The 10,699-nt window shown below is 38.2% G+C and overlaps 2 protein-coding genes across 3 annotated transcripts in view; one reads left to right on the forward strand and one right to left on the reverse strand.

Moving 5' to 3' along the window:
* The first annotated feature begins 954 nt into the window (after positions 1–954).
* On the forward strand, positions 955–7,283 carry LOC107596402 (homeodomain-only protein-like). 2 transcript variants are annotated; one of them, XM_016287123.1, is made up of 3 exons: positions 955–989; positions 1,131–1,397; positions 6,682–7,283. In XM_016287123.1, the coding sequence occupies exons 2-3, from the start codon at positions 1,236–1,238 to the stop codon at positions 6,757–6,759; spliced, it is 240 nt and encodes a 79-aa protein (XP_016142609.1). In that variant the 5' UTR covers positions 955–989; positions 1,131–1,235; the 3' UTR covers positions 6,760–7,283. The 2 variants fall into 2 exon arrangements, with proteins under 2 accessions (XP_016142609.1, XP_016142608.1); XM_016287122.1 differs by having other exon boundaries at positions 973–1,397.
* A 1,872-nt stretch (positions 7,284–9,155) lies between these two features.
* The window catches only part of LOC107596365 (testicular haploid expressed gene protein-like), a 5,778-nt gene continuing 4,234 nt past the window's right edge, over positions 9,156–10,699 (reverse strand). The window contains exons 6-7 of the mRNA XM_016287089.1: positions 9,460–9,601; positions 9,156–9,335 (exon numbers count right to left, since the gene is read on the reverse strand). Coding sequence (XP_016142575.1) covers positions 9,156–9,335; positions 9,460–9,601 — 322 coding nt within the window. The remainder of the gene's footprint in view (positions 9,336–9,459; positions 9,602–10,699) is intronic.

Below are 10,699 nucleotides of genomic sequence, written 5' to 3' on the forward strand. Positions count from 1 at the left end.
CTGGAGATTCCCTACGGGTATAGTTAACCACACTGTGTGTGTGTGTGTGTGTGTGTGTGTGTGTGTGTGTGTGTGTGTGTGTGTTTTCTCTATAGGGGTTGTGTAGCATGTACAGTGATATATAATCAGTCCAGAGGGTCCAGTGGTCTCTTTGTGGGAGTCTGGATATCTGCGTTCCCCATTTCCTCTCCTCCTCCACAGAAACCTCCCATAGTTCTCCTCTGACAAACGCCCGCAGGCTCCTCTACAGCAGAAATGTGTTCTCGGTACGTGACAGACTGATGTTTCAGACCGCTCAGCATTCTTCTGACTCTTCACAGTCATGACATGAACAAACACAACACATGTGCTGTAAACTGCTGCGTTCCCATGATGGAGAAATACAACAACAGATCTGCAAAAACATCCAGGGGGTTGAATTTAGTAGGCTACCCGAGATGGGAGAGAGACAGAGATAATCAATAAAAGAACTTCATTACAGAACTTCAACAAAAGAATCAAATTGCTGACAACTGCTGGACAGCCATATGAGTTTCATATAACACGTGAGCAAGCTAAAAACAAAAACAAAACTACTATATATTATTTATTAATATATTTAATAAATATTAATATATTAAATACATTAAATCTATAATAATACATGTTTGCAAATCTGATTATATTAAATACAATAAATATAATTATTATTTACTTATCTATTTAATAACAATTACATACTATTTTAAAGTACACTACTATTATTATATTTTTGCATATTATATTTTCTGCATCAGAGTCATAAGAAAATTGGTACACACTTTTATTTATTTATTTATTTTGAGGTGAAATGGCCAGGATATGTTCTTGACAGGTTTATGAGGTAAGCACTGTATGATCTACTTTCAAAGCTCTGTCGGGCTTCAGCCCCTCGGTGACGTCCCCCGGAGGGCGTTACATAATGTTGTGAATGATCCGAGGCTGAGCAGATGGAGTTTGGCCATCATCGGGTACAGCACACACAGCTGGCGCTTCTGCACTCGCTGCTGCTGCTGCTGCTGCTGCTGCCCATGAAAAGAGGCGTTTCACACGCGTCAGCGGACTCAACGGTGTGGATCTCACACTGACTTTGTGTTTTCCCTTTTCCACAGCATTTCCTCCTGGAGGCTGGCGCTTCTTTTCCAGACTTTGGACTTTATTTGCATGGGACGCTGTGATTTTAGTTTCCAGTCCGTTTGTCTGTTTGGAGTTGAAACATGAGCGCGAGTGGAAACGCGATGGCGATGTTCGGGTTGCGTTTAGCGGAGGATCAGATTAAAGTTCTGGAGCAGAATTTCACGAAGGTCAGCAAACATCCCGACTACGCCACACTGATGCTGATCGCAGCGGAGTGTGGGCTGAGCGAAGAGGAGACAGCGGTGAGATCTATCTATCTATCTATCTATCTATCTATCTATCTATCTATCTATCTATCTATCTATCTATCTATCTATCTATTTTAATAGGCTGATTAGTTTTAATCATTACTCATTACGCATTACTCTATTTTTAATAATGTCAGAACCTGCCTGTTTTTTTTTATAGGCTATATATATTTTAATGTAGGCATAATTGTTTTAATACAAACATAATCATAATTAAAAGTATATATATATTTTAAAGGGGTCATATGATGTTGCTAAAAAGAACATTATTTTGTGTATTTGGTTTAATGCAATGTGTTTATGCGGTTTAAAGTTAAAAAAACATAATTTTCCACATACTGTACATTATTGTTATCTATCTATCTATCTATCTATCTATCTATTTTAATAGGCTGATTAGTTTTAATCATTACTCATTACGCATTACTCTATTTTTAATAATGTCAGAACCTGCCTGTTTTTTTTTATAGGCTATATATATTTTAATGTAGGCATAATTGTTTTAATACAAACATAATCATAATTAAAAGTATATATATATTTTAAAGGGGTCATATGATGTTGCTAAAAAGAACATTATTTTGTGTATTTGGTTTAATGCAATGTGTTTATGCGGTTTAAAGTTAAAAAAACATAATTTTCCACATACTGTACATTATTGTTTCTCCTCTATGCCCCGCCTTTCTGAAATGCATCGATTTTTACAAAGCTCATCGGTCTGAAAAGCGAGGTGTGCTGTGATTGGCCAGCTATCCAGTGCGTTGTGATTGGCCGAATACCTCAAGCGTGTGACTGAAATGTTACGCCCCTCACATACTGTGATGCCGTGTCCCGGCCGGAGCGATGAGACAAAAACATTAAAACCCATTATAAACGAGGCATTTGTTGCATCCAGTGGGGACATAATTACGGATTATAATGAGTTATACTGTCTTTTTACGCGTTGCGTTGCATTGCATCGCGCCGCGTAAACATAAAACTCTGTCTGCATTTGTGATCGGAGAAATGACAAACAACAAGTGCTACTCTACACTGCTCAAAACTCACGTTTGAATCATCAGTGGCAGATCCTTTAAATGAAAACGTGCTTACAGTCTGTGAGTCAGAACTGCCGGCATTGTAGTCTAACGTTACTCTCCCAGGATCAGTAAACAGTCCTCCATAAAATGTGCTGCACACATCTGGATATTTGGGTTAAACTGTTCTGGAACAGTGTTTTGTGAATACAACTTAACCACTGATTTGTTGTCGTGTCCTCTTTTGGAAGACCAAACAAAGTAGTTTCGCTTTTACAACAAAAAACACAGCGGCCTAGCGTGAGGTGAAGCCCCCCTCTTAGCATGTGCTGAGGCCGGGATAGAGTGAGCTGAGGCCGGGCTAGCGTGAACCGAAGCCCCGGGATAGAGTGAGCTGAGGCCGGGCTAGCGTGAACCGAAGCTAGGGATAGAGTGAGCTGAGGCCGGGCTAGCGTGAGCCGAAGCCCCGGGATAGAGGGAGCTGAGGCCGGGCTAGCGTGAACCGAAGCCCCGGGATAGAGTGAGCTGAGGCGGCGGGGTCGAGAACGGCACGCCCGGCGGATGCGACGAATGAGCGGCAACCACATGTGACGGACCCCGGGCTGGACTCTGCTTTGTCCACGGTAAAAGTTGATGTATTCCCTCAGCGACCAGCACAGATCAGCTCTAGGCATGACAAAGCGGATATCGTCCTCTTTTGGAAGACCAAACAAAGTAGTTTCGCTTTCACAACGAAGCACACAGTGTCTTCAGGATATGGCGGCAGCAGCAACATTACTACAGCGAGAATAAAAGTTACGCCTTCTTTCTTTGTGTGAACATTTGGGCGGCGTTATGCAAATCTTCCCACATAGTGAGGTAGATATGTGGGGGCGTGTTAGAACCAGCCGTTTTAGGTAGGTGTGGCTGACTTAAAGAATTTATAAAGAATATCTCTTTGGATTTGAGACTTTAGTCTTTGCAACTTTACAGATCTTCTTTATGCACCAGGAGCTTGTAACACTCCAAAGAGAAAGGAAAAATTGAAATCGCATCATATGACCCCTTTAAATAATAAGAATAATAATGTAAAACGCACTTTTAAAAAAATAACATTTAGGCTACCATGGTATTGAACTGCAACATCCCTGCTGAGAGTGAACGTTCTCAGAACTTTGGCTAACGTTCTGACAAGGTTATTTCGAAGTTAGGAACACGTTTTTCTATTAAAGTTATTTAATAACGTTATCAAAACGTTTGCACAAAAACATTATTTATACATCGTTCATGGTTTTCTGAAACATTTTCGACATCAGTCTGTTTTATTTAAACCTTACAACCTAGTTTCACATGGTTTAGAGAACATTTAAAGTAACGTTTCCATACTGTCTGCAAAACAATTTACTAATTAATTAATTTACAACAATAAATTAAGACTTTACTTATACAGATTGAGTCCCTCTGGAGGTTAAAACTCTTAATTGCACAATGAAAGTTCATGGATCAACCCTTCCAGGGTGTGAACTTACAACTTTTTAGTGAACACATGAGATCTTTAGCCAAGCCACATTACCCATGATGCAAGCTCCTCTCATGCATTGTCTTCATTCCTGTTTTGCTGTCACCAGCTCAAAATAACACACTGACAGCATTAAAAGCCAAAGGCATGTGAATGGAGAGCTGACACTGACCATAAACGAAGTGTTGGAGCACAATAGGCGACCCGGAGCGCGTCCGGATGCACCTTCCCTCTTACACATACAGTTGACATGTTCAAACGCATTGTGTCTGATTTCTAAACACACTCTTTCAAAGGAAAAGCCCACACAGGAGTATTGATGTAATGGAGCAGTTAGTAATGCTGTGATGCATCTACTTACAGTTTAATAGATACTGCAGAGCTTGTGAGCAATACTGACAGTGCTGACAGCGTGAAGTTTGGCAGAATCTTACTGGAAACACATTCCATCTTGAGGCTGGTCTGTTCTGTCACTATGATTGTGAAAAACCAAGTGCATTTATACAAAATGTGAACGCCTTTGTGATAAATCACCCTGCACAATAGAACAGGCTTAGCAATTGATAATTTTAGGGGTGTGTGAATGTATATAGTGTACTTAAATGTATTCACTCCTGCCCAAGTCATAGTTAATATACCGTACAAAGTTAAAGATTTGGGGGGTTTTGGAAAGACAGTAATGCTTTTATTCAGAAAGGATGCATTAAATTGATTAAAAGTGACAGTAAAGACATTTATAATGTTACAAAATATTTCTATTTCAAGTAAATTCTGTTCTTTTAAACTTCCTCAAATAGTCCTTGAAAACAACCTATAATGGTTTCCACAAAAAGATTAAGTAACACAAAGAAATAGCTTATGGCTTGAATACAACCACCTTCTGATCACACTGCAAAAAAAAAAAAAAAAAACATTTATTTGAGAAGCATAATGACTAACAAGTCTTGTTTTCTCTGAATTGATCAAAATGAAGTGAGTTTATGATTAAAACAAGAACAAATGTCTGCCAATAGGCTTAGAAAAATTTACCTAATTCAAAGTGACAAGTTTTCATACACCATTGGCAGATATTGGTTCTTGTTTTAATCATAACCTAACTTCATTTTAATAATTGTTTCAGAAAACAGACAGGGACTTCTTATTGCCATTTTGCATCTTAATTAAATGCATCTTGATTTAAGGATGTTTAGATTTGGAAAACAAGACAATAATAAAGAGGAAGATAATATTTTTAAAGCACTGCATGCAACATGATTCTGATTTCTGCTCTCACATTTTCAAATCTTTAATTTGTGGAAGGGCGAATTAATTCTTTTTAAGACCCACAATAACCCTAACATATGATCTTGTGTGAAGACCATTAAGAATGGGAGAAATGTGCAAAATTGTCATGAAAGTGTCACTATGAAAGCTAAGCGCAGAGTAAAGTCCATGGCTTTATTAGGCAAATGTGGCCCAGGGAAAATTGGTTTGAATAACAAACTCTGTCCTGGCTCTGTGGGAAATGATATCACCACTTTGCATTATTTTAATGCTATGAAAACTCAAACACAGAGGGTGCGGTATGAGGAACAGGTGTACAACTCTCTTTCTCTCTCTGTAAACCGGTCATGCCTGCTCGCCGTGTTGGCTAGTAAACACAGACTCTGTGTGTATGTACTGTTAGTGATGGGTAGATGGGTGGACTGCAGTCTCACAGGTTTTAGTGCAGCATGTGTAGCATTTGACTCTGAGCCAAACACTACACATGCTGCACTAAAATCTGTGAGGTGAAGATGAGCGCCGCTGCTGTTCGCACACAGAAATGCAATTCACACAGTGTTTGCTGTTCTTCTGATAAAAAATAGTGGCCTGTTTGTGTTTTTTAGGTGAACAAATAAAATATTACCAAAAGTAGGGTAATTACGCCTCTAAATTGCCTAAAATATCTGGGTTTTGGCTTTGTTTTCCTGTTGATGGTCTCTCTACAGTCCTCATAAATTATGCCATGATTGGTCAATTATGTACAATGCCTGCATGCTATTGGTCAAACTACTTTTCAGTCATTGCCTTTAACAGGTATGAAAACAATAGGAAAACGAAGCCAAAACCTGGACATTTTAGGGAGTTTAGAAATCGGGAAAAAGAGGACATATAGTCACCCTACCAAAGAAAGGGATTTTATACAGAGCTTTTTATATACCCTCATGGTTTGTTATGTAAAACATTGACAGTTTTGCAAGTGTGTTGCAATGCTAGTGTTAAAGATCATTGTACCTCAGAGCTGTTGTGCAACTGTCTGTTTCAAAGAAAATCAGCTAATTTGGGATAAGTCTAAGATTAGTGCGTAAAAGTGAAATATTTACTCAGTTCTTCACTTGTGTTGAAACTGATTCAAATAAGGCATTCAAATACTCCATTTATAGACTGATGGCTTAATCAGATTGAAAAGCCTTCATGTTAACGCCTCAATTGATCCGATTGAGCTTGATCTGAAATAAATTTAGACCGGCGGACCTGAAACAATCAGATCAATAGGAAAACAATAAGCATGTAAACACTTGAATCTGACAATAGAATGCCTTGCATCCATATAAACAGAGCTTTCAGAAGCCAAAATCGCTTTGAATTTATTCCTATTGACAAAAATTGGTACATGTAAACATACAAATTGAAAACTTATTGCAAGCACCAGTCCAATTTTCTTCAGAAGATATAAAAACTCAATTATGTGATATCTCCTGATTTACAATCAGCCTAATCTCTCTCTCTCTCTCTCCTGTAGAAATGGTTCAGGATGCGAAATGCTCAGTGGAGGAAAGCAGAAGGTCTCCCTGCTGAACTGGGATCAGTGAAGGACTGATGGAAGATCCTTATGTTGTTCTTCTGTCTCTGCTCCCGTGATTGTTCAGTAGACTCATCTCACTGTCTCTCTTTACTTATTTGAGGATGTTTTCTGAAGTTTGAAGACTGATATGAGTCTTATTTTTAATTTGATCTAAGTTGTAATCTTTTGCTCAAAGCAAAGTGTATGTATGTCATATATTTTATTGCCATAACTATTAAATGTTCGTAAATAAACTAAATGTAAGCATCTGTATATCAGGGTTTGATTTCATGTGTTGAATGATTAGTATAGAGCTTTATCATTAGGAGGATCATCATGGAGCTGAGAAACATACACTTTATCTATATCTTTATTTATAAACCTAAAACAAAAAAAGGTATCTTTATCATCTCAATTGTTTGTGCTAGACACTGAGATTAAATTGAGAACAAATTGACATGTCTTCTGCTTCTCAGTTTTTCTCCTTCAAAAATAGACCACAGTAATCTCACATTTGTCTCTACTAGAAGTCCAAAAGAAATCTCAATAATGTCTCAATGTCTGCTCACATAATAAATATTAAAATCTGCATTCAAAAGTCAAAGATCTCGGTATATAAATGTTACATTTATTTAATTTAATCTTACTGTATACTGTATTCGTTTCTATACTTATTTCTTCATAGAAATGATTGGAGAACCATGTCGGAGTTAAGTTTCATAATCTATGGAAGAGCAACATCTGAGCAAAACAGTTTTCTGGGAGCTTGCTCGGAACGCAACTGAAATCCTGGACACCAACTAAAACACGTCAAGGGGAAAAAAAGAGGTTTTAAAATGAAATCCTGATGACAAGGATGGTGAAAGAGTTGACTAAACAACAGAGTCCACGTGAAAGGAGTGAGAAGCATCAGAGGGACTCAAACGCTGATGGCAGTTTCATCAAATATTTAAATCTTTAAACACATCCAGTAAGCAAAGGATGGACAGACGAGGCAACTTTTAAATGGTTGGCAGAGCGCAGCTGACTGCAGTGGTAAATGAGTGTGTGTGTGTGTGTGCAGTGGGGCGTGAAAAAACATCCCAAACCCTCAACGGAAAAACAAACATGTTCATTTGACTGCAGCGCAGATGCTGACACCAGCTATTTAAATGCGTTTTGGTCGATTGGATCACAAGTACACGATGGAGACACATTCCCCTTTACACCTGGTGTTTTAATCTTTGTCCACTTTCCACCACTTTCCAGATTTCTTTGAGGGGAAGGTCTATGTGCTGGCGTATATATATGGGCCTTTTCTGATTTTTCGATCTAATATTGTGAAATGGGTTCGCACAATATACTTATAAACGCAAAAGGAGACAACAGAAACCAGCATCTCTCATTACTGCTCTGATACCTGCAAAACTATGCCGAACACTGTGGGTTTGCGTTAGAATCAGGAATGGTAAGAGAACATTGTGCTTTTTAAATTTTTCTTCAAACCAAATTGACTGTTTACTGTTGAATTTAATGTTTAATAATTAAATCAGTAGGCAGAGAGAAGGCGATATGTGGTGGCTGTTCAAACTAGGGATGCACGATATATCGGCCACCATATCGGTATCGGGTGCATCCCTAGTTCAAACGCATTCGACCACATGAGCATCTACACTACGTAAACCATGCGGTTGAATGTGTTTTTTGACTACCTGTAGAACTGGTCAAAAAGTGGACAAGGTCAAAATGTTTTGGACCCCGTTTACACCTGTATTCAGCGTTGACCACTTGTGATCAGATCAGCACAAACGCTTCTTAATACCAGGTGTAAACAGGGCCTGAAATACTTGATTCTGGTTGGTCAATCTGTATAGTTTACTGTATACACTAGGGCTTTTCGCACTCAGTTGAACTAGTTAACCCTGGGTCATTCTAAAACCTGGATAAAACGAATCATGAGTTATCTTGGGGTTAACAGTCTTATCTGCATATTTGTGGTGTCAGTGTTATTGATTGGACGAACGCAGCATGTGACCTGTGTATTGCGCATTCTCATATTATAAATTGCCGACTGCTATTACGTTTTTCCTGAATGGACTTTTTGGACTATAAATGTAAGTCTCTTCTTTACTCCACATGACGCATTTTCCATCACCATTTGACATTTTTCCCCTCAAAAGCTGAAACCACTGTTTATACAATGCACGGCTTTCCCTGACTGTCCAAAGCACGTTAATAAGATGCACTTGTCGGGTGCTAAGCATCTAGCCGTAAAATTCTAACTCCGCATCGTTTCACACGGTACAGTTTGGTACCGTAATGAGGGGTTAATGCGGTGCTAATCCTGCTTTCGTAATCCTGGGTTAAAAGCGGTGCTAAACTCACCTCTAAATTATACTGTAAATGTGAAACGTTCCTTTACCCCGGGTTAAAAGTGGGGATTGGAATGTCGATTACCCGGGGTTAAACTCAGTGTGAAAAGCCCATCTGTCTCTTACTGTTCGGATTGGACTCTCTGGTCGTCCGGGGTTGTAGAAGTGTCTGTTCTCTCTTAGTTTGGGCAGTGAGAGCTGCTCGAGTCTGGACGTCATCTTGGCTGTTTGAGCTGCATATGAGATGAATGTCTGCACATTCTGCACACAACCACACAAAGCCAATGTGAATGGTGCTTGGATATGTAAAACTCATCGTCACTATGAATTAAGCACCAGAACCAGTTCTTGGTTTAAAAGCGATGTTGCTCCTGTAAGTTCGGACCTGTCTGTTGCTGGTGAAGTTGGGGTGGTTGGTTTTGGGGTCGGCCAGCTGGAGGATTCGAGGTGAGATGACCACGTTCCTTACACTGGGACTCACGTGCCAGATGGGACAGTCGTGCTCACACAAAAATGAGTGTGCATAACTACAGAAAGAAATTAATACTTTTATTCAGCAAGGATGCATTAAAATTGATCAAAAGAGAAAGTAAAGGCATTTACGGTGTTTCAAATAAAAATTGAATTCAAACAACATTGAAATAATAAAAGTTTCTTGAGCAGCAAATCAGCATATTAGAATGATTTCTGAAGAATCATGTGATTGAAGACTGGAGTAATTATGCTGAAAATTCAGCTTTGCATCACAGGAATAAATTACATTTTACAATATATTCAAATAGAAAACACTTATTTGAAACAGTAATAATATTTGACAATATTATTGTATTTTTTATCAAATAAATGCGGCCCTGGTGAGCATAAGAGACTTCTTTCAAAAACATTTTGAATGGTCTCCAGACAAATCTGTGATTTTTCGAAAGAAAGAAAAAAAATATATAATATATATATATATAAGATTATTTAGATTTAGTAGTTTTAATTCAAATTGAAATAAACAAAAACTAGAAATGTTGCCTTGGCAATTAGCTGAAATAAAATAAGTTTAAGTTTTATATTTTTATTTTATTATCAATTACTGAATTTCAATTAATGTTTATTTGAAGTAATGGAAATGTTTTTTAAGGTTTTAGTTAACGATAACTCTGCTGATAACTTTCCTTTCTAATATGGCATCTTATCTCTACCAAGACCTGCAAAAATCATCTGCTGCTTTTGGTTTGATAAGAATCAAAGCTTTCTTCTGGTTTGCAGCGCACATGTTCTCAAGATGTTATATAACAAAAATCCACAGGTTGCAAAAAAAAATTGTTCAGCTGAATTCAGAGATGAACATAATGGCCTGTGTGCAGATGATTTATTTACCACAGAATTCTCGCAAAATATAAGCAACATGAAGTCTTCACAAACAAAATTATATGACAGCAAAACTGACTCAATATGTTAGTCTACAAAACAGCTTGGAGAAGAAATTGGGCCCAGATCTGAGATTGTGATCTAAGATTTAAAAAGACCTCTGTGGTCAAACACAAGACTTGCCAGGGGTTACACACCAGACAGTCGTCTATTGTCTGACAGCATCTTCTCTCTCTCTCTCTCTCTCTCTCTCTCTCACACACACACAC

Source organism: Sinocyclocheilus grahami, unplaced genomic scaffold (assembly GCF_001515645.1).
Source record: "Sinocyclocheilus grahami isolate Dianchi unplaced genomic scaffold, SAMN03320097.WGS_v1.1 scaffold218.1, whole genome shotgun sequence".
NCBI classification, from domain to species: domain Eukaryota; kingdom Metazoa; phylum Chordata; class Actinopteri; order Cypriniformes; family Cyprinidae; genus Sinocyclocheilus; species Sinocyclocheilus grahami.

Coding starts and splice junctions, on each gene's coding strand:
- LOC107596402 (XM_016287123.1), top strand. CDS start 1,236: ATGAGCGCGAGTGGAAACGCGATGGCGATGTTCGGGTTGCGTTTAGCG. Junction 1,398..6,681: donor TGAGCGAAGAGGAGACAGCG/GTGAGATCTATC, acceptor TCTCTCCTGTAG/AAATGGTTCAGGATGCGAAA.